The sequence below is a fragment of the Bubalus kerabau genome, chromosome 3 (assembly GCF_029407905.1).
Source record: "Bubalus kerabau isolate K-KA32 ecotype Philippines breed swamp buffalo chromosome 3, PCC_UOA_SB_1v2, whole genome shotgun sequence".
Lineage (NCBI taxonomy): Eukaryota > Metazoa > Chordata > Mammalia > Artiodactyla > Bovidae > Bubalus > Bubalus kerabau.
This window is the reverse complement of record NC_073626.1, coordinates 72363244-72387924: the sequence shown is the minus strand read 5'-3', so window position 1 is coordinate 72387924 and position 24681 is coordinate 72363244. Positions and strand designations below refer to the sequence as shown.

Genomic DNA, 24681 nt, shown 5'->3' with positions numbered 1-24681 from the left:
TTATTTTACATACTGAGTTTTCTTTGGAGGACTGCATTTAAACAAATGGTTCTGTAAATAAAATATATTTGAAAATGAGAGATCTGGCCCAAGTCCCCCATTTTATAGATGAGGAATTTTATAGATTTTGTCCCTTTCCACACCCTTCCCCTTGTCTTCTTCATGCCTGTCGTCAGCTCTTGTCCCTGCAGACAACACCCCACCCCAACAGTGGCTCCTTATCCTCAGCTGCCTACAACCATAGTGTTCTGTGTTAAATGATGCCCAACTTTGTGGGGAATGAGGAATTCAAGATGAAGTACTGCATGGGATTGTGATGTCAAACTCACGAGTTGATGACAATGATCACTGAGTGAAAAATACAAAGAAGAAACTCTGATTCTAAATTCCTACCCATGTTAATATTTTAGAAGTGATAATGAGAGAGAATAAGCCAATAAAATATTCTCAAAATCATGCTCTATTATATACGACATCTTGTAGGACACAAGCATTCAACTTAAAAAATTACTTTTCTTAAGTAATAAATGGTATGTTGTTTCCCATAAGAACCCTTGACTAGAAGTTTACATCTAGGAAGTACTTCACTCGCTAGTGTAAAAAATTTTAAGAATGCAGGAACTAACAATGTTCCACTGTCTGATGAGTTCTCTCTGTTCCTTCTGAGACACACAAATAATTGCCAAGTTAAGTGATCTCACTTTTTCACTCTAATTAAGTAACACTTTATTCTTCCAAATCCTCAAGATATATCATAAAACTAAAAGTCATAAATGCACATCTTATATAATCATCCAACTGTCTACAATACTTTTCAAATATCTTTGTGTTGGAATGCAAACAGCATAACATTTCCTGGTCACTGAAGTCTTCTGGTTCCTGTTAATGGTGCTATAAAGCAAGGATACATAGTTTCTCTTAGATTTCATAGTAATAAGAATGTGTTCTCTTTTTAACGTGAACCCTTCTTCTACTGAATCTTTAAGATTGGAGACCTCGTTAGATCACTGGAAAGGTAATTATTCTTTGCTAAAGGATTAAAGTTCCTAAGACCACAAAAGAGAGCCAAAGAAGACCACGGGAGGTGACTGGCTCTGCATCTCAGTGAGCGACCTAAAGCTGCTGTAGGTCAGCCCGGCAGGTAGTCGGGAAGGAGAGCTGAGGACAGACTATGGAGAGCAAGGAGACACCCGTGACAAACTGGGGCCAGTGCTGCTTGTTTCTCACCATTTCACACCAGATTATGTGGGTGACCTGACCTAAGTCTTTCCCCTCAAAACAGCCTAGACCCTGGCCCCTGGCCCGGGACTCAGAAAAGCTGAAAGGGATATGGTAGGAGCTGGGGGAGCTCAGTGCCCGGCTGCTGCCCCACCACCCAAAGGCTGCTGTCAACAGAGTGGTGACAACATGAGTTGCACCTGGGACCCTGCACTGACTATTCACGTGTGAAGGCTTCCATCTAACTGCTGCTCTTCAAATCTCAGGCAGACTTCTCATGTGACCAGTCCTAACCAGCAATTATACAGAGAAGAAAGTTCTGGAAAACAGTTCCAACTTAGCTAAGTTGGCACAGTACCAAGTTACCACAGTGCCCAGAAGTTCCTTCATGTAAACTGATCCTAAGAAGGACTTAAGCCTCTCAAAGGCGACATACATTCATTCAGTAATAAATCCTATGACAATACAGAATTTTAATGAATGTGTTTATTTGAAAATTTTCCTCAAAATGTTTTCCCTAATATTAGAAACATTGCTACCAGCTCTTACCTGGATACTCATAAATGTAAATCATTCAACAACTTATCACTAGCTGACAATTTTTGAAACGGAAAAGGTCCACCTAATACTTCTCCATTTCCACCAAATGACTTTTATCATTTCAGCTCTTCTCATACTACCATCTTTTTACTACTCCTAGGTCAAAAAATACTTAAACTCCAAACAGGAGACCTTCATTCTCCTGTGCAACATGGCTTTTTCTCAGTACCACCAAGCTTATCAGGACTGTATAAATCTGAACTATGATTATGAATATGAATTGAGTTCAAGCTCTGTCTCACAGAGCTCTATGTCTCATGCAGATCAGAATAGAGGGTATGTCACCCAGTTCTACATCACTGCAAACTCAAGTCAGCTCTGACACTGGCAACATCCTTAATACACTCTTGAGAGTCCCTACAGATGTCTCTGACCTCATCAAAGAACTCCTCCAGGGAGAGAGTCACAAGGTCAGCTTTGCCTAAGGCCTTCTCTTGGACCCCAGGGACACACTCTCCTATTCAACAGGGGCCCTGGGCTCCAGGAGGAGTACACCCTCTCCCACTTGCTAGAAGCATTGAGTAGTCCCAGGCACTTAAAGGATTTGATGGAACCTTCTGGAAATCACCATCTTTTCAACTGTATTCCCCTTCTGACAGGAATATCTTCTTAGTAGTGGCATCTGTTAATGTTAGCTAACATATCCCTATGATACGGTGAAAAGTTATTAAGAACTGGAGTAGAAGATCCAAGTTTTGGTTCTGGCACCAGACCTCTCTAAGTCTCACTGTAGAAGGTAAACTTCACCTTATGGTGTATGTGTGTTGGGGGGTGGGGGCGGGGTGGTGGTGAGTGGAAATGAGATGGAAATTTCCATGTTGTGAAGTACAAATGAGATAATGGATATCATATCTTCAACTATTATGAACCTAACCAGTCCATCATCCATGTCATCAACAAAGAAACAGCTTCTCCTTGTGTGGGGCTGGATCATTCGGGTGGCAGAGTACTGGAGATGACACGGGTCATTTCACACCACACAGAGCCACTGTTCCCTTCTACACAGGCCTGTTGTGGACCTGCCCCACCAGGCCTCACTCCCACTTACTGTGAGGTGGGAGGTCTTTCACATTTAGGGTGAAGGTTGTTATTCTTTCTCCCTGTCTCTCAGGGTCCCTGCTATTCCTCCCTACAGTCCAGCCTTATATAACTCAGGATTAGAAGGGCATTGTAATGTCAACAGATAAATGCAGAAAACATGTATGTTATGGATATGAATGTCTATTAACATGGAACATGCTTTTCTCCTTCTCTCTAGGCTTTATTTTATGTCACCTATGGTCAACAATCAAATCCCTTATGATTATACAAGTGGAAGTGAGAAATAGATTTAAGGGACTAGATCTGACAGATAGAGTGCCTGATGAACTATGGACTGAGGTTCGTGACATTGTACAGGAGACAGGGATCAAGACCATCCCCATGGAAAAGAAATGCAAAAAAGCAAAATGGCTTCTGGGGAGGTCTTACAAATAGCTGTGAAAAGAAGAGAATGGAAAAGCAAAAGAGAAAAGGAAAGATATAAGCATCTGAATGCAGAGTTCCAAAGAATAGCAAGAGAGATAAGAGAGCCTTCCTCAGTGATCAATGCAAAGAAATAGAGAAAAACAACAGAATGGGAAAGACTAGAGATCTCTTCAAGAAAATTAGAGATAGCAAGGAACATTTCATCCAAAGATGGGCTCGATAAAGGACAGAAATGATATGGACCGAACAGAAGCAGAAGATATTAAGAAGAGGTGGCAAGAATACACAGAACTGTACAAAAAAGATCTTCACAACCAAGATAATCACAATGGTGTGATCACTCACCTAGAGCCAGCCATCCTGGAATGTGAAGTCAAGTGGGTCTTTGAAAGCATCACTACGAACAAAGCTAGTGCAGGTGATGGAATTCCAGTTGAGCTATTTCAAATCCTGAAAGATGAGGCTGTGAAAGTGCTGCACTCAATATGCCAGCAAATTTGGAAAACTCAGCAGTGGCCACAGGACTGGAAAAGGTCAGTTTTCATTCCAATCCCAAAGAAAGGCAATGCCAAAGAATGCTCAAACTACCACACAATTGCACTCATCTCACACGCTAGTAAAGTAATGCTCAAAATTCTCCAAGCCAGGCTTCAGCAATACGTGAACCATGAACTTCCAGATGTTCAAGCTGGTTATATAAAAGGCAGAGGAACCAGAGATTAAATTGCCAACATCCGCTGGATCATCGAAAGAGCAAGAGAGTTCCAGAAAAACATCTATTTCTGCTTTATTGACTATGCCAAAGCCTTTGACTGTGTGGATCACAATAAACTGGAAAATTCTGAAAGAGATGGGAATACCAGACCACCTGACCTGCCTCTTGAGAAACCTATATGCAGGTCAGGAAGCAACCGTTAGAACTGGACATGGAGCAAAAGACTGGTTCCAAATAGGAAAAGGATTACGTCAAGGCTGTGTATTGTCACCCTGCTTATTTAACTTGTATGCAGAGTACATCATGAGAAACGCTGGGCTGGAAGAAGCACAAGCTGGAATCAAGATTGCCAGGAGAAATATCAATAACTTCATATATGCAGATGACACCACCCTTATGGCAGAAAGTGAAGAGGAACTAAAAAGCCTCTTGATGAAAGTGAAAGAGGAGAGTGAAAAAGTTGGCTTAAAGCTCAACATTCAGAAAACTAAGATCATGGCATGTGGTCCCATCACTTCATGGCAAATAGATGGGGAAACAGGGTTACACTTTATTTTGGGGGGCTCCAAAATCACTGCAGATGGTGATCGCAGCCACGAAATTAAAAGACACTTACTCCTTGGAAGGAAAGTTATGACCAACCTAGATAGCATATTAAAAAGCCGAGACATCACTTTGCCAACAAAGGTCCATCTAGTCAAGGCTATGGTTTTTCCAGTTGTCATGTATGGATGTGAGAGTTGGACTGTGAAGAAAGCTGAGTGCTGATGAATTGCTGCTTTTGAACTGTGGTGTTGGAGAAGACTCTTGAGAATCCCTTGGACTGCAAGGAGATCCAACCAGTCCATTCTGAAGGAGATCAGTCCTGGGTGTTATTTGGAAAGAATGATGCTAAAGCTGAAACTCCAGTACTTTGGCCACCTCATGTGAAGAGTTGACTCATTGGAAAAGACTCTGATGCTGGGAGGGATTGGGGGCAGGAGAAGAAGGGGTTTACAGAGGATGAGATGGCTGGAATACATCACCAACTCGACAGACATGAGTCTGAGTGAACTCCAGGAATTGGTGATGGACAGGGAGGCCTGGCGTGCTGCAATTCATGGGGTCGCAAAGAGTCGGACACGACTGAGCAACTGAACTGAACTGAACTGACTGATGGTCAACAATTGCAATTTTTTCCCCAATAACATTCCTAGATAAGATCATATATTTGACTTTATTTTCCCTACTTTTTTTTCCTTAAAGTTACTTTAAGTATTGTTTATAATAAAAGGCAAACATACAACCAAAACAACTTAATGAAAATTAAACCTAATATCTGCTATATATACATTTAAAATGCAGAGAAATAAGTATGTGGAAACTATTTCCATTATCACTGGTAGTTGCTAGATTTATAAAATATTTTGTGCATGTAGAGACGACTGAAGAACAGTAAGTTTCAGTTTCCTTCTCTCTCTTTGTCCACCCTGACCTTGCTCACAGCCTTAGCAACCAGACAAAATCAACTTCAGACTCTGAAGGGCATGTGATAAGTAGGTTACACACAATCAAAAATATCAATTTTTATTTTAAAACGTTAAACTTACTACAGGCTGATCAAGAAAGATCAAATATGAATTTTTTAAACATGTAGTATTTGAAATTGGAAAATTTTGGTTTATAACTAATAATTTTTAAGTTGCAAGAACATTTCATGAAGATGTTGCCTGTTTCAAATACTCAATAAGATCTTCTCTCTCACTCTTCTTTTTAAGACCAGCAAAGATCATTTTAGTTCCAGGGATATATTTCTTTGGGTTCTCCAAATATTCCATCAGAGTCTGCTCTCCCCAGATAATGCCTATAAAGGTGAAAATAAGTTTTAAGTTTGCATAATTACATTTATAAAACTTACTTACTGATGTGATCTACATTCATGAACAAAAGCTTACTTTTGGACTCAATAGGAATGCTATTATAACCGAAAATACTTACTGTTTCTGACCGACAAGAAAATTCCAAAATTGGCCTTTGGTGATCTACTGTTTGGGTTTCTTATAGAAATCCAATGCTGTTTAAGATTATCTAAGGTACACCAATGAACCACCAACCCAGACATGTTGTGCCATCCTCCTAGAGTCACAGAGTTCATTCTAGAAAAGATCTTAGAGGTCAATTGACCCAAATCCTCATTTTGCAGATAAGTGAATGATGACCCAAAGAGAGGATAATAACTTACCTTAAGATGACAAGGCTACAGAGTCAGGAACCTGTGACCAGTAACTCATGTTTCCATGTTTGGGGTGGGGGGTTGCTTGGTTGGTTTTTTACCAATCATAGCAAGCTGCCTTTTTCTAGATCCCTACCAAAAGCCTATGACTTCAGGAATCCAGTTTTAAAACCAGAGAAAAAGGTTGCCTCTAACTTTTTTTCCTTTCTGAAACCAGTTGAAAAGAACATGAACAAAGAGAAATAGAAATGCTAATTCTACTTTTAATAAAATTCTTAAGGGAATGCCTCTTATCACCAAATTCGATACAATTAGAAAACTACCACAGACATAAAACCTGGACCAGAGTGAGAGGACACTTGTCACTAGTTTCAAGACAAAAGTTCCCCAGAAGAGGTGACAAATACTAAGGGGCAGAGTCATGACCCTCTGGCCCCAAAAGAGTACAGTATATATCGACTGGCTTTGAAAGTCTAAATTCAATTTGATATCATGGAGGGCCAGGGGAGCCAGGATTAAAGAAGAAAACACATCTTTAAAAGAAAGATTCTACCTTGTTACAGGATAGAAGAGAAAGGTACTGCGTAACCCTGGAACTACCAGACTTGGTCAGCTGAAGGGCCAAATAACCCCCCAGCCAACATTCACACATACACATATCTCTAAAACATGACTGTGGGTAAGGAAGACTTCATAACCAACTGGAAAGCTCAGACCCTCACTCTTACTGACCTTCTGCACATACCCATCCTGATGAATCGTCCTCATCAAAAGATGAGTAGTAATCAAAAAGGAATCAGCATGAAAGAGTACTAAAAACACATACACACAACATGCACACACACAGCAGAAATACAAAAAACCAAAAGATAAATATACACATCAGAAATCATCAGAAAAATCATGACCACATTCCCATGGATTCAAAAAAGATCTTTACAAATCAAGGATTTACAGCAGAACTACAAAGGGTCAAGGAGAAAATGATAAAAACAGAAGACATAAATAACAGCAAAAAGAATAGACATTGCTGATAGCACACTCAGGCTTGAAAGTACTGATAAAAAACAAAATGAAAAAAATTAACAGTTTAAAACAATCAAAGGAAAAATAAGTTATAGAATATACGCAGACAAAAGACATCCAAAATATGTACAACTGATGGCCCAAGTAACGTTTCTTTAAAAAACAAATGAAAAAGTATAAAATTTTTAAAACATGTAGTGCAAGAAAACTTTCAAAAATAAAAGTTCTGAGTCTACCAACTGAAAGAATACATATCCCAGGAAACTCTGAAACAAATGAATCAAGGCTTACACACAACCCAATAAGTTACTAATTTTTAATAAGAATTTTACTGAAACTTAGGGGGGAAAGAATAAAATAAAAATAAAACCAATTAACTTATAATGAAAAACAGTCAGGCTAGCTTCAGATTTCTTCAAAGAATAATTCAACACAAAGCATACAAAATCTTGAGGAACTAAAAGAATCATCCAATTATTTTAAGACTAGCCAAAAAGTCTAGCACAGAGTCGGACACGACTGAAGCGACTTAGCAACAGCAGCAGCAGCAGTGAGATATAATTGACATATAACATTCTCTAAGTTTAAGGTGTACAATATGTTGATTTGATACATTTATATATTGATTTTTCATTACCACCATAGCAAGAGCAAAAAACTCCACCCCATCACATAATTGCCATTTCTTTTTTTTTTTTTTAAACTTTACATAACTGTATTAGTTTTGCCAAATTTAAGATATACTCTCTTCTGCTGCTGCTAAGTCACTTCAGTTGTGTCGGACTCTGTGCAACCCCATAGACATCAGCCCACCAGGCTCCCCTGCCCCTGGGATTCTCCAGGCAAGAACACTGGAGTGGGTTGCCATTTCCTTCTCCAATGCATGAAAGTGAAAAGTGAAAGTGAAGTCGCTCAGTCGTGTCTGACTCTTAGCGACCCCATGGACCGCAGCCTACCAGGCTTCTCCATCCATGGGATTTTCCAGGCAAGAGTACTGGAGTGGGGTGCCATTGCATTCTCCGATATACTCTCTTAGCAACTCTCAAGTATATAATACAGGATTATTAGCTATAATCACCATGCTATACATTAGATCCTCTGAACTTGTTAATCTTGTGGCTGGGAGTTTGTACCCTTTAACCAGTATCTCTCCATTACCCTAACTCCCCGCCCCAGTCACTACTATTCTACTCTCTATTTTTCTAAGCTTGGCTCTTTCAGATTCCACATATAAGTGATATTATACAGGATTTGTCTTTCTCTGTCTGACTTATTTCACTTAGCATGATGCCCTCAAGATTCATCCAAGTTGTTGCAAATAGCAGGATTCCCTTCTTTCTCGTGGCTGCATAGTATTCTATTGTGTATAAATAGCACTTCTTCTTCATTCATCCATCCATTAATGGACTCTATGTCATTTTGATATCTTGGCTATTGCAAATAATGCTATAATGAACATGGAGGTATAGATACCTCTTCAAGGTTCTATTTTCATTTCCTTTGGATGTATACCCAGGAGTGGGATTACTGGATCATATGGTGGTTATATTTTTAACTTTTTGAGGAAACTATATACTGTTTTCCATAGTGGCTGCATCAATTTACATTCCCACCAACAGTGCAAAGGGTTCCCTTTTCTCCACATCCCTGCCAATAATTGTTATTTCCTGTCTTTTGATAACAGCCACTCTAAAGGTGTGAGGTAACAATCTCATCTGCATTACTGGGTCACTAGTGATGACAGCCACCTTTTCATGTATCTGTTGGCCCTCTGTGTATCTTCTTTGGAAAAATATCTATTCTGTTCCTCTGTAAATTTTTTAATTTGGCTGTTTGGTTTTCTCTCTATTGAGTTGTATGAGTTCTTTATGTATTTTAGATATTAACCCCTTATTAGATACATGATTTGTAAATATGTTCTCCCATTCAGTAGGGTGCCTTTTAATCTTGTTGATTGTCTCTTTTGATGTTCAGAAGCTTTTCAGTTTGATATACTGTGCTGTGCTTAGTTGCTCAGTTGTGTCCAACTCTTTGCAACCCCATGGACTATAGCCTGCGAGGCTCCTCTGTCCATGGGGATTCTCCAGGCAAGAATATTGGAGTGGGTTACCATGCCCTCCTCCAGGGGCTCTTCCCAACCCAGGGATCAAACCCAGGTCTCCCACACTGCAGGCAGATTATTTACCAACTGAGATACCAGAGAAGCCCAAGAATACTGGAGTGGGTAGCCTATCCCTTCTCCAGAGGATCTTCCCAAACCAGGAATTGAACTGGGGTCTCCTGCATTGCAGTGGATTCTTTACCAGCTGAGCTACCAGGGAAGCCCTTAGTTTGATATAATCTCATTTATTTTTGCTCTTTTTGCTTGTGCCTTTGGTGTCATATCCAGAAAACCACTGTCAAGACCAGTGTGGAAGTTTTCCCCTATGTTTTCTTCTAGGAGTTTTATAGTTTCCAGTCTTATGTTTAAATCTTTAATGCATTTCAAATTAATTTTTGTCAGTAATATACAATAGAGTCCAATTTCATTCTGCTACTTATCATTCTTATTTCATTATTAAAACTAACAAATACTCATATTATATGCCCAAGTAAGTCACAAGTACTACTTAAACAATCTCACTTAGGAAAATTTTATTTCTAATTGTTAAATAATGTTAAAGCCAAGCCTTATAAGCCTTTTATCTTTGACAATAGCCTATAATAAAAGATATATTTGTAGTAAGTTTTAATATGATTTCAAATCAATATTAATAAACAAAGAAAATGTTAAAAAGAAAGAGTTTTAAAATGTTGGCAGCTAGAGGGACAATAATAACTGTTCTAAAAATCAGAACTTTAAAAGTTGACTGTTCTTATAAGAAGATAATAAAGACACTATAGAAAAATATTACTTGAAAAGTTAAAGAGCCATATAAATGCAAACAATAAATGCAAGTTTAAGACCTACTGTAATAAGTGCAATTCAATTCTCATACTAACTGTCTAGAGTTAGCACAGACTCCAAAGTTTCCAACAAGGCTGCAAGTTCAGGGTACCCAGCCCATCCAAACTTCTAACCAATTGGCTATAAATTTAAGGGTTCCCAGGACCCCCTTAGGTATGATAATTCAGTAAAACAATTCACAGAACTCAGGAAAGCACCACTTAAAAACCACAGTTCTACTATAAACAATACAAATCAGTACCAGCCAAGTGAAGAGACCCATATGGTGAGTTCTGGGAATATCACAGACACAGAGGGTCCTGGCCCTGTGGAATCAGGACTCATCACCCTTCTAGTACACGGATGTGCTTACCAAACAGGAAGCTCAAATAGAGCTTTCAGTTTAAAGTGGTCAGAGTTTTTGACTGGGGTTTCATTACACAGACTTGACTGTTGCATCACTCACCATGTGCCTGAACTCAATCTCCAGCCCCTACCCTCTATACCTGGAGATTAGACTGATATCACGTAGCCCAAAGTCCCAATTCTCTAATCAAAGAGTTGGTCTTTCCAGCTTGGCCAGTCCCAGCCCTATCAAGAGCCCTACTGAATTTTCTCATTAGCATAAATTCAGGCTGCAATCCCAAGGCCCAAGGTTGAAAAACAAAGACACTCGTGTGTGTGTGTGTGTGTGTGTGTGTGTGTGTGTGTATACATGTTAGTCTCTCAGTTGTGTCTGACTGTTTGTAACTCCATGGACTATACATAATCTGCCAGGCTCCTCTGTCCATGGAATTCTCCATACAACAATACTGGAGTGGGTTGCCATTCCCTACTCCGGGGGATCTTCCTGACCCAGGGATCGAACCCAGATCTCCAGCATTGCAGGCAGATTTTTTTTACCATTTGAGCCACCAGGGCAAACTCTCTTATCACTGGGAAATTCCAATGTTTTACAGATCCCTCCCAAGAACCTGAGATAAAGACCAGACAAATTCTTTATTAAAGAATATCTACTAACCAGCATTTCTACATATACTAAATACAATGATATTGTATTATAACAACTATGCTTCCCCGGTGGCACTAGCGGTAAAGAACCCACCTGCCAATGCAGGAGACCTAAGAAACATGGGTTCGATCCCTGGATTGGGAAGATCCCCTGGAGTAGGAAATGGCAACACACTTCAGTATTCTTGCCTAGAGAATCCCATGGACAGAGGCACCTAGTAGGCTAGAGTCCACGGAGTTGTAAAAAGAGAAACGAATGAAGCGACTTAGCCCAATGTAAGTAATGTAACAACTACACAGATGTTTTGAAAAGGTGATAAACACCCTTGACTTGACAAAGATTAAACTTCATGTTGCTTTAATATAAGAATTTTTATCAATTGTCTATATATGTAATTTATATATATGTGGTCGTTTTTTGTTGGTGTCCCCTGAATAAAACTGTGTTGAGACCCCCTAACCTCTGGTGCTTCAGAATGTGGCTTTGTTTGGAAATAAGGTCATTGCAGCTGTGATTAGTAATGATCACAACTGAAAAGTAAGATAGGCCATACTGAGAAGGATAGGTCTCCCAATCCAATATTACTAGTATCCTTACTAGAAGGCCATGTGAACACAGACACATGGGGACAAGGTAACAACGAAGGCAGAGGCTGGAGTCATGCAGCTGAAGGCTCCAAACTCCAAGTTTACTGGCAAACACCCAGAAGCTAGAAAGAAGCAAGGGAGGATTGTCTTCAGGCTTCAGAAAGACCATGGCCATGCCGACATCCTGATTTACACTTCTAGCCTCCAGAGCTATGAACCCAAAAATTTCCACTATTTTAAGCCACCTAAATTATGGTACTTGGTTACAGATGCCCTAGAAAACTACTACTGCCCTCCAATGCTAAGATGTAGCAGTACTGCTCTAAAACAGACTTAGCATATACTTCCCGCCTCATCAGAGTTTACCTGGGAACCCAAGTCTAGGAACAAATGGCTTTGCCACTTTTCCATCCTACTAAACGGCACTGCTCTCAAGGCTTTGAGAAAATGAAAAGTATCTTACTTTCACATATGCACAGAAAAAGCTGGCAATCTAGATGTGTTAATTTTCTTTTACTCAAACCATTTGACTATCCATAAGGTCTCTTTCTCCAAAATTCCAGATAACAAAAATTTCACTACATCTTATCTATCTGTAGTATGAGTAACTCACAATTAATCTTTTTGATTGTAAAATAAGTGCTGAACATTAAGCTTTCAATTGCTGAGGCAACTCCTTCAAATATACACATTTTGAATAAATGCACTACCAGCTACACAGGGTCCCTTGGACTGGAGATCAAACCAGTCAATCCTAGAGGAGATCAATCCTGAATATTTATTGGAGGGACTGATGCTGAGGCTAAAGCTCCAATACTTTGGCTGCCTGACTCTAAGAGCCAACTCACTGGAAAAGACCCTGATGCTGGGAAAGACTGAAGGCAGGAGACGAAGGGGATGGGAGAGGACGATTTGGTTGGATGGCATCACCCTGCTAAATGGACATGAGTTTGAGCAAGCTCTGGGAGATGGTGAAGGACAGGAAAGCCTGGCATGTTGCAGTCCATGGGGTCACAGAGAGTCAGACATAACTGAGCGACTGAGCAACAACTACACAAGTAGATGGAGAGCCAGGTTGCCCACCCATGAAGTTCCCTTTCTTCAGAAAGCTCTGGTAGACCCACATACCTATTTGATTGACCTGCTTGCTTTTCCTTTCCCATGCTTTAATTCGTGCTTTTATATTTTAAATTCACCAGTAAAGAGTGAACCCATAAAACCCTAGGCAACCCATCCTCAACCCCAATAAAAGCAAAACTCCAAGCCCGTGCTCTCTCTCTCTACCTGCAACCACACTGTGTGGACCCAGGCATGCTGTGTACCCTCAAGGATCTGTGAGTAATAAACTTTGTTTTTTCCAGTTTCCTGATGTTGTTGCTAAAGTAAAGTGCACCTTGCAATCATATTAAGAAATGTAATAGGCTGAGACCAACCCCAAACACTATCTTACTAGAAACATTAATACAGGTTGAAATAAGTAGAATCCCTCTTTTGACAAAAAGCAAGCTATTACATGTGCACTCGAAAATAAAAAATAGTACACAAGATGCCAAGTACCCATATCAAAGCCCTTCTCCTACAACATGGTCTCCAAAGCTCAATCAAGTAAGGTAATTTAGTTTATGTTGTTGTTGTCATTTAGTCACTAAGTCGTATCTGACTCTTTTGCAACCCCATGAATTGTAGACTGCCAGGCTCCTCTGTCCACGGGATTTCACAGGCAAAAATACTGGAGTGGGTGCCATTTCCTTCTCCAGGGGATCTTCCCAACCCAGGAACTGAACCTTCATCTCCTACACTGGTAGGCAGGTTCTTTACCACTCAGCCACCAGGGAAGCCCAATTTGGTCTATATAAGCAGTATAAAACCTATTAAGTAAATTTTTAGTACTAAATTCAAATCACTAATGAAAGGATTCGCAGCTGCCAATAATCTATATTTAAAACTTCTTCAAACACCAAGTAAAGACATCACAAGAAAATGACAAACCAATTATCTCTTATGTAAAAATCTTCAACAAAGTACTAGCAAGTTAAATTCAACAGTACTGTTAAAAGAACTACACACTACGACCAATTGGGATTTATCCCAGGAATGCAAGAATAGTTCAACACAGGAAAATCAATATAATACAAACATTAATAGAGCAAAAGGGGAAAAAAAACACATGATTATCTCAACAGACACAGAAAAAGCATTTCACAAAATCCAAAACCTTTTCATGAGAAAAAACATTCAGCAAACTAGCAATAGAAAGGACCTTGCTTAACATGGAAAACAGAATTTATGGAAAACCCACAGCTAGCACCATATTCAAGGTAAAAAATGGAAACCTTTTCCTCTAAGATCAGGAATGAGATAAAGATTCTCACTTTTACCAGAGCTATTCAGAATTCTACCAGAAGTCTTAGCCAGAGCAATTAGGAAAAAATAACAAATAAAAGCTACTCAGGTTGGGAAGGAAGCAAAACTATCTCTATTCACAGGTGACATAATTCTCTACATAGAAAATGCTAAAGAATCACAAAAAATCTACTAGAGATAATAAATGAATTTAGCAAAGTTGCACAGTACAAGATCAACATGGCTTGTCTGGTGGCGCAGTGGTAAAGAATCCATCTGCCAATGCAGGAGACACAAGAGACATGGGTTTCATCCCTGAATCAGGAAGATCTCCTGGGGTAGGGAATGGCAACTCACTCCAGTATTCTTGCCTGGAAAATTCCATAGACAGAGGAGCCTGGTGGGATACAGTTCATGGGGTCACAGAGAGTCGGACGTGACTGATTGAGCACCCACGCCAAAAAATGGAAAGACATCCCATGTTCATAGAATTTAACGTTAATACTGTTAAAATGGCAATACTCGCCAAAACAATTTACAGATATTATGCAATCTCTATCAAAATTCTATAGGCCTTTTTTGCAGAAATGGAAAAATGATCTTCAAACTTAGGAAGTTACAAAGGGTCCTGAAAAGCCAAAAAAATACTGAAAAATAAAAACACTGTTGGAGGGCTCATCCTTCCGAATTTCAAAATGTATTAGGAAGCTACAATAACCAAAACAGTGTGGCCCCAGTATAAGAACAGAAAGGCAACAGGCTGCATTTCACTATTGTATGTCTGCAAGAACAGACATATAGACAAATGGAAGAGAACTGAAAGTCCAGACATAAACCTTAACATATATGGTCAACTGATTTTCAACAAGCGAGTAAATTCCATTCAACAAACGGTACAAGGACAACTAAATAACCACATGCAAAGGAATACAGTTGGACCACTACCTCACTGTATATAAAAACTTAATGATAATTAATTAGAGGTAAGACAGTGACCTAAATGTAAGAACTAAAACAATTAGAAGAAAATATAGGGTAAATCTTTATGACCTTTGATATGGTGATAGATTCTTAGATTTAACATCCAAAACACAAGCAACATCAACAATAAAAATAAACAGACTTCATACAAATTAAAAACCACTGTTCATCAAAAGACATTATTTTTAAAAACAAAGACAATCTACAGAATAAGAGAAAAAAAACTGCAAGTCACTTATTTGATAAGAGTTTAATGTTCAGAATACATGGACACCTCTTCCAGTGCAGTGCAGCACATGTGTGCTCAGTTCAGTTCACCTCAGTCGCTCAGTCGTATCTGACTCTTCGCGACCCCATGAATCGCAGCACGCCAGGCCTCCCTGTCCATCACCAACTCCTGGAGTTCACCCAGACCCACGTCCATCGAGTCAGTGATGCCATCCAGCCATCTTATCCTCTGTCGTCCCCTTCTCCTCTTGCCCCCAATCCCTCCCAGCATCAGAGTCTTTTCCAATGAGTCAACTCTTCGCATGAGGTGGCCAAAGTACTGGAGTTTCAGCTTCAGCATCATTCCCTCCAAAGAAATCCCAGGGCTTATCTCCTTCAGAATGGACTGGTTGGATCTCCTTGCAGTCCAAGGGACTCTCAAGAGTCTTCTCCAACACCACAGTTCAAAAGCATCAATGCTTCGGCGCTCAGCCTTCTTCACGGTCCAACTCTCACATCCATACACGACCACAGGAAAAACCATAGCCTTGACTAGACGGACCTTTGTTGGCTAAGTAATGACTGTGCTTTTGAATATGCTATCTAAGTTGGTCATAACTTTCCTTCCAAGGAGTAAGCGTCTTTTAATTTCATGGTGGCAGTCACCATCTGCATTGATTTTGGAGCCCAAAAAAACAAAGTCTGACACTGTTTCTACTGTTTCCCCATCTATTTCCCATGAAGTTATGGGGCCGGACGCCATGATCTTCGTTTTCTGAATGTTGAGTTTTAAGCCAACTTTTTCACTCTCCACTTTCACCTTCATCAAGAGGCTTTTGAGTTCCTCTTCACTTTCTGCCATAAGGGTGGTGTCATCTGCATATCTGAGGTTATTTATATTTCTCCCAGCAATCTTGATTCCAGCTTGTGTTTCTTCCAGTCCAGCATTTCTCATGATGTACTCTGCATATAAGTTAAACAAGCAGGGTGATAATATACAGCCTTGACATACTCCTTTTTCCTATTTGGAACCAGTCTGTTGTTCCATGTCCAGTTCTAACTGTTGCTTCCTGACCTGCATAGAGGTTTCTCAAGAGGCAGGTCAGGTGGTCTGGTATTCCCATCTCTTTCAGAATTTTCCACAGTTTATTGTGATCCACACAGTCAAAGGCTTTGGCATAGTCAATAAAGCAGAAATAGATGTTTTTCTGGAACTCTCTTGCTTTTTCCATGATCCAGGGGATGTTGGCAATTTGATCTCTGGTTCCTCTCAGTTGTGTCCAATTCTTTGTGACCCCATGAACTGTAGCCCATTAGGTTCCTCTGTCAATGGAACTTTCCAGGCAAGCATACTGGAGTCTTGTTGCCATTTCCTACTCCAGGGGATCTTCCCAACCCAGGGATCGACCCTATGTCTCTTGTGTCTCCTGCATTGGCAGGTGGATTCTTTACCATTGCACCACCCGGAAAGAACTCTTAAAACCTGACAAAAAGTCAACTCGAATAAAAAATGGGTAGAGAATATAAACAGACATTTTTCCAAAGAAAATATACAAATGGCCAGCAAGCACATGAAACAATGTTCAACATTATGGATCATTAAGGAAATACAAAGCAAAGTCACCAACGCTACTTCCTACCCACTGTTGCTATTGTTTTTAGTTGCTAAGTTGTGATCAACTCTTTTGAGACCCCATGAGCTGTAGCCCATCAGGTTTCTCTGTCCATGGGATTTCCCAGACAAGAATACTGAAGTGGGTTGCCATTTCCTTCTCCCAAAGATCTTCTCAATCCAGGGATCAAACCCACATCTCCTGTATTGCAGGCAGATTCTTTACTGCTAAGCTACCTGGGAAGCCCTCATATCCACTAAGACGGCAGTAAAAGAGAAGAAAAGGAAATAACACGTGTGGGTGAGTATATAGAGAAATAAGAATCCTCCTCCATTGACGATGGAAAAGAAAAATGGTATAACCACTGTGGAAAATAGTTTGCTGCTGCCTGCTGCTGCCAAGTCGCTTCCGTCATGTCCAACTCTGTGCGACCCCATATACGGCAGCCCACCAGGCTCCCCCGTCCCTGGGATTCTCCAGGCAAAAACACTGGAGGGGGTTGCCATTTCCCGCTCCAATGCATGAAAGTGAAAAGTCAAAGTGAAGTCGCTCAGTCATGTCTGACTCTTTGCGACCCCATGGACTGCAGCCTACCAGGCTCCTCCGACCATGGGATTTTCCAGGCAAGAGTACTGGAGTGGGGTGCCATTGCCTTCTCTGGGAAAATAGTTTGACTTTTCCTCAAAAAGTTATTAGCTGAGCCAGCAATTTCACTCCTAGGTATAGATTTAACGTAACTGAAAACAGGGACTCAAACAAACACTTTTTCACAAATGTTCACAGCAGTACTGCTTAAAATAGGTACAAGGTGGAAACAATACAAATGTCCATCAATTGATAAATGAATAAAAAAAATTATATATACACACACACACACACACACACACACACACACATATATATATGCAATGGAATATTACCCAGCCATAAAAAAGTAATAAAGTACTGATATATGCTTCAATTTCAATGAAAATATGCTAAGCAAAAGAAGTCAAACACAAAAGATCATATATTATATGATTCCTTTCATATGAAATATCCAGAGTAGGGAAATCCATTGAAACAGCAGATAAGTGATTGCCAAAGGCTGGTAGTTAGATACGAGGAGTGATTATTTAATGGGTACAACGGTTTTCCTGGGATAACAAAAAAGCTTTGAAACTACAGAGGTGGTGATTGTACAACACTGTGGATACAGTAAATGTTTCTGAATTTTACACTTCAAAATGGCTAATTGTATTTATGTGAATTTCATCTACTAGAAAAATAAAAAGAAATATAAAATAAAATAAAATAAAAATCTTTCCAAACAGTAGTATAGTAGTGATATGAAATTTGGACCAGTAAGAAATGCTCAGATCCCAAGAACAGTTCAAAACAGAGAAGTACTTTATTTTTTAAGTGAATGCTAACTATATTTATAAATATATATAGATATAGATATCTCCAGGAGTAATAAATTGCTTTGCAAACATATTACAGTCTTTTGCAACTATTTTTAATTTCAACCTAAAATTAACTGCCATCTACATACCTTCTATCAACAAAGAAATGACTGACTATACTTTTTCAAGCTGAAAAATAACTGAATATACTTTTTCAAATTGAATATACTTTTTAACCCTGCTAAGAATCACTACCACAAATAGAAAATTACCATTATGCCATTAAAACATAATTTGATTTTTTAAATTCAGCTTATGTTTTTTCAAGATAAATGTATTGCAAAAAATAAAGTGTCTTGTATAGGCAAAAAATTAATGCTACAGAAGATTGCTAATCTTGCTGATAAAAACATGACCAGTTATCCAAACACAGATCTTTTGATATACATTAATATTTCTGTAATATAAACATGGATTTCATTTTTAATACTGCAAATTAGGAAATTATTATAATATCAAATCCTGTGTTTTCTTCTTTGCTACAAAGTTTCTGGTTCTCTCCAACAACTGCCTAGCTTTTACCTTTGTTTTTGTTTGCCTCAGTATAAGAAAATCCTGGCGCTTGTCCTGTTTTTCTGCCAAAAAGGCCCCAGAGATTTGGACCAGTCTTGTGTTTTCCACCTTTCTCCACTGTGTGGCACTGAGCACATTTTTGAATAAAGATCTTCTTGCCTGCCTCAGCATCTGCCATTTTGTTCTGCAATGAAACATTAAAACCACAGACCAAAGAAAATATCAGATTTGCAAAGCTGGAGAAAAAGGAATTTCAACACTTTGACTGAAGTATTAATGATATTAAACCAAAATATAATTTAAAGTATGTGCTTTGAATTCTGAGTGCTCAAAAACACAAACATAGCATTCAGTTTTATAAAGAACTGTCTCATTTATCAGATTTATTTTTAATTTCTAGCTATAGCTACTTTAGAAACTGCTATTGGTATAAGCCTGGTTTTATGTCAGCCTTCAGACAATTATGGGGTTCTCTGGTGGTTCAGACGGTAAAGCGTCTGCCTGCAATGTGGGAGACCTGGGTTCAATCCTTAGGTTGGAAAGATCCCCTGGAGAAGAAAATGGCAACCCACTCCAGTACTCTTGCATGGAAAATTCCATGGACAGAGGAGCCTGGCAGGCTATAGTCCATGGGGTCGCAAAGAGTCAGACACGACTGAGCAACTTCACTTCTTCACTTCTTCAGACAATTATAGTGATTTACCTAAATCAATTATATTCTTTCTTTTCACTTCCAAAAAGTACATGTGTAAAAAATTATGTGAAGCATATATGTCTAAATTGGTACTTCCTCACTTAAAAATAAAGATAGAACAAGTTGGAAAGATGATTAAATACAATGTTTATTATAAGTACTTATATGCCTGCAATAATAGACAAAACTATAAAATACCATGCAGAATGAGGCTACATATGGAATGAGGCAAGATACATATAATATATAATTTCATGTTTACTTTACACTCTAAGTGGTAAACAAATCTACCAAGACTAAATCAAGCATTACCTGAAAATAATTAAATAACAATACTGAGTTCAGTCAGCATTAGTATACATAGCAGAAAATACGTGGTCCTAAGTAGGAAAGATTTTATTTTACGGTGATAGACATACACAATAAATTCTGTACAAAGATATTTTTGTTTAGACTGCCAAAAACTCTACTGGGTACCTAAATAAATGCCTCATCCATCTAAAATGATATAAAAACTAAAATAATTTGAACTTATTGAACAAATGTAGCTTAAAATGCTAATGTCTGCAGTACCTTGGTTTTGTTTTCCTGCAGCTTGTGTTCTTTGAAGAATGGGTGCTGGGGCAGTGGAAATGGGGATGGATTTCAACATAAGAGTTACTGTTACAGACATCATGAAAATTCCTAATTCTTTGACAGGTTCTAGGCACATTTTTACCTTCATAGCTCCATTGAGAAATAGAAAATGTTTGTGTTATTCTGACAATATTGAAAAAACAATACTGTTTAACTAAAGTAACTATCCTGGAGAAGGGCATGGCAACCCACTCCAGCATTTTCACCTAGAGAATCCCATGGACAGAGGAGCCTGGCGGGCTACAGTCCATGGGGTTCCAAAGAGTTGGACACAACTGACATGACTTAGCACGCCAAGTAACTATTACAGTGAAACTAGTATTTCATCTGTATGTACCATGTGCATGCATGCATGCTAAGTTGCTTCAGTTGTGTCCAGCTCTGTGGGACCCTATGGAATGATGCTAAAGCTGAAACTCCAGTACTTTGGCCACCTCATGCGAAGAGTTGACTCATTGGAAAAGACTCTGATGCTGGGAGGGATTGGGGGCAGGAGGAGAAGGGGACAACAGAGGATGAGATGGCTGGATGGCATCACTGACTCGATGGACGTGAGTCTGAATGAACTCCGGGAATTGGTGATGGACAGGGAGGCCTGGCGTGCTGTGATTCATGGGGTCGCAAAGAGTCGGACACGACTGAGCGACTGATCTGATCTGATCTGATGGATTGCAGCCTGCCAGGATCTTCTGTCTGTGGGATTCTCCAGGAAAGAATACTGGTATCGGCTGCCATGCCCCACTCTAGGGGATCTTCCTGACCCAGGGATCGAACTTGTGTCTCTCCATTGGCAAGAGATGTAGCTACTGCATTGGCAGGCAGGTTCTTTACCACTACCAGCACTACTAAAAATACCGCTACTATTTATGTAGAAACCCCAATCAGTATCAATAATCCACTTAAAGGGAGGACAGAAGTTTTCTTTGGGCAGTATCCAAAACAATTCAACTGTTAATCAGTGCTTTAGGTCTAATGCTTGGGGCTGGTGGTGCACTGGGATGACCCAGAGGGATGGTATGGGGAGGGAGGAGGGAGGAGGGTTCAGGATGGGGAACACATGTATACCTGTGGCAGATTCATTTTGATATATGGCAAAACCAATACAATATTGTAAAGTTAAATAAAATAAAATTAAAAAAAAAAAAGAAAAACACTTTATCCAAGAGAAGATTACTTTAAAATTCCAAACTTAAATCAAAATACTGCATTCAATTTCTAATTAGGTGAGTTCTAGCAACTTTCTGTATAGGTACAGAATTCACTGAACCTTTGAATAAAGGACATAGAGAGGAAAACCTGAGTCACTAAAACAAACATATGGCCTTTAGTAAAATGTATTCACTACACCAGTAAGGCTTGTGTAATATAAAAACGTTAGGGAGGGGACATACGTATACTTATGGCTGGTTCATGCTGTTGTATGGCAGAAATCAACACAACACTGTAAATCAATTATCCACCAATTAAAAATAAACTAAAAAAAAGAATCTATGAGAACCCAAATGTCATCTCAGTACTAAAGCAAACTTTCTTTCCAATTTTTATATAAAGCAGAAAGATCAGATTGATTTTTATACCAATTAAATTTTACCAGTAATTCAGGAAACTAGACTTTAAAAAAAGGATAAAACAAAATATTTTGCTTTTTAACACAGATTTTACATGCAAGTCACTAAGAAAATATATACTGTCACTGTTCAAACTATCAGTATTTAACACAAAACACTGCTGCCATCTTTAATCACTGCTGTGCAAGTATCTAAGATCCCTCTTCAAAGTGCATTAAAACCAGTAGATTCAGCAATGGCAGCAAGGGAGGACACAGGAAGACCAGGAAGGATCTCAAGGGAAGTCATTTTGTCTTATAATCATTTGGCACTCTACTAGTACTTAGTAACTAAGAAGAAATATCTCACTGACATAGACAAAGATATGACATCTGGTATGAGAATGATCACTCATCCAAAAACGAATTCTAAAACTAAATAGACCAAGATAAGAGTAGCAAGCAATTACACATGCTTACTTAATGCCAGGCATATTCTAATGTGTAAGCCTGTACACATTATTAATGTATTTAATATCCACGCCAGCCATGTGAGATAGATACTAACATCTCCGTTTTTTATGGATGAGAAAAATGAAGCACATAGAGCTCGTTTCAAGTCATAAGCTGATGAAAAGTAGAGAGAGATGGTGAAAGATGAGAGAATTACATCTATAATCCTAGATTTTTAATTTCAACAATTCCCTTCTAAGAGTGATTGAGGCAACCCTGTGTTGAACATAATGTCTGACACACTGCAGCTGCTAAACTGAGTGAAAATACTTAACGAGGAGTAAGTGAAAAAACTTTTTAATACTGGTACATACCACTGGCATTTCTAATTTTGCCCATAAAAAAAGGAATGTGGTAAAAAAAACAATTAAGATACCATTAAAGTCTAAGAAGTCCATATAACTGAAGTGATGGAAGAGGAAAGAGAAGCTCACTAGAATATTTTAAGGATGAATACTACACTGATTTTAAAAAATTAAGTGGGATTATGCATGTTGTAGTGAGAAAAAACACTGGAGTGGAATGTATCACAAAGATGTGACCCTGGGTGAATCGTTTCATGTCTATGAACCACATGCATAGGTGTTTCTATAGCCTTTCTCCTTTCTAATCTGCTGTACTTGAACCTATGACCTGGAACAAGAATCCAGCTTTCCAAACTCCTAATTGCCAAAGAAAGTTCAAACTATCACACAATTGCACTCCTCTCACATGCTAGCAAAATAATGCTCAAAATTCTCCAAGCCAGGCTTCAACAGTACATGAACCGTGAACTTCCAGATGTTCAAGCTAAATTTAGAAAAGGCAGAGAGGCACCAGAGATCAAATTGCCAACATCCGCTAGATCATCGAAAAAGCAAGAGAGTTCCAGAAAAACATCTACTGCTGCTTTATTGACTATGCCAAAGCCTTTGACTGTGTGGATCACATCAAACTGCAAAATTCTTTAAGAGATGGGAATACCAGACCACCTGACTTGCCTCCTGAGAAATCTGTATGCAGGTCAAGAAGCAACAGTTAGAACTGGACATGGAACAACACACTGGTTCCAAATCAGGAAAGGAGTAGTCAAGGCGGTTTCTTACCACCCTGCTTATTTAACTTATATGCAGAGTACATCATGCAAAATGCTGGGTTGGATGAAGCACAAGCTGGAATCAAGACTGCCAGGAGAAATATCAGTAACCTCAGATAAGCTTTTGAACTGCAGTGTTGGAGAAGACTCTTGAGAGTCCCTTGGACCGCAATAGAGATCCAACCAGTCCATCCTAAAGGAAATCAGTCCTGAATATTAATTAGAAGGACTGATGCTGAAGCTGAAACTCCGATACTTTGGCCACCTGATGCGAAGAACTGACTCCTTGGAAAAGACCCTGATGCTGGGAAAGATTGAAGGCAGGAGAAGGGGAGGACAGAGGATGAGATGGTTGGATGGCATCACGCACTCGATGGACATGAGTTTGAGTAAGCTCCCGAAGTTGGTGATGGACAGGAAGGCTTGACGTGCTACACAGTCCTTGGGGTCGCAAAGAGTCGGAAACTGAGCGACTGAATTGAATCTCAGCATGCCACCACCTCCTTTTGGAGGCTGACTTCTGCTAAACATGGGGTGGGGGTTCGGCTCAAAATCAGTCCCATCCAGAAATCAGAAAGGCTGCAGCGAGGCCCCTGGTAGAAACAGTCAGAATTCTGTTTTACTTAGGACTACTCAGGCCCCACCTGGCTAGGGCTAAGGGAGAGCTTCTTACTATCCGGACGGTTGGGATACTCCTCTCTGAGTGAGCTAAGTCACTTCAGTCGTGTCCGACTCTTTGCAATTCCATAGACTGCAGCCCACCAGGCTCCCCCGTCCCTGGGATTCTCCAGGCAAGAACACTGGAGTGGGTTGCCATTTCCTTCTCCAATGCGTGAAAGTGAAAAGTGAAAGTGAAGTCGCTCAGTCGTGTCCGACTCTTGGCGACCCCATGGGCTGCAGCCTACCAGCCTCCTCCACCCATGGGATTTTCCAGGCAAGAGTACTGGAGTGCGGTGCCACTGCCTTCTCCGTCTCTGAGTGAACCCAGGCCTAAATTGTATCGTGGTCCATAACGGTGTTCAGATCACATGAGGTCGCAGGCCACTCCCTCCTAGCTAGTCCCATACTTACCTCAGGGCCAGTGGCTCCGTCCTCTGCCTCCCTGCAGAACCTTTAGCGTCAACGTGCAGCTGTGAGCCACAGTCTGTCCTGAGATCAACGCTGGCGATACCGCAGCAGCGGCTCGAAGACTGTACTGCTGGCCCAGCTCAGCACGTGCTTCCAGGACGACGCCAGCCAATGGAAGGCGGGGCTCCGTCGGCACTGCTGATTGGTCCTCAAATCCTGCGGGAACGCAACTCTCGCAGGAGCAAAAAAACCTAGCACTGCAGAGTTGTTACTGATTGAGTTTA

The 24681-nt window shown here is 39.8% G+C and overlaps 1 protein-coding gene across 1 annotated transcript; it reads right to left on the bottom strand.

Annotated features, from left to right (window-relative positions):
- Positions 1 to 5540: 5540 nt before the first annotated feature.
- LOC129646224 (cytochrome c 2) lies at positions 5541 to 24632 on the bottom strand. The gene is made up of 3 exons (XM_055572116.1): positions 24401 to 24632; positions 18875 to 19049; positions 5541 to 5843 (listed from the first exon to the last, which is right to left on the bottom strand). Exons 2-3 carry the CDS (start codon positions 19041 to 19043, stop codon positions 5695 to 5697), a joined length of 318 nt encoding a protein of 105 aa, XP_055428091.1. The 5' UTR covers positions 19044 to 19049; positions 24401 to 24632; the 3' UTR covers positions 5541 to 5694.
- Between the last annotated feature and the right edge of the window lie 49 nt (positions 24633 to 24681).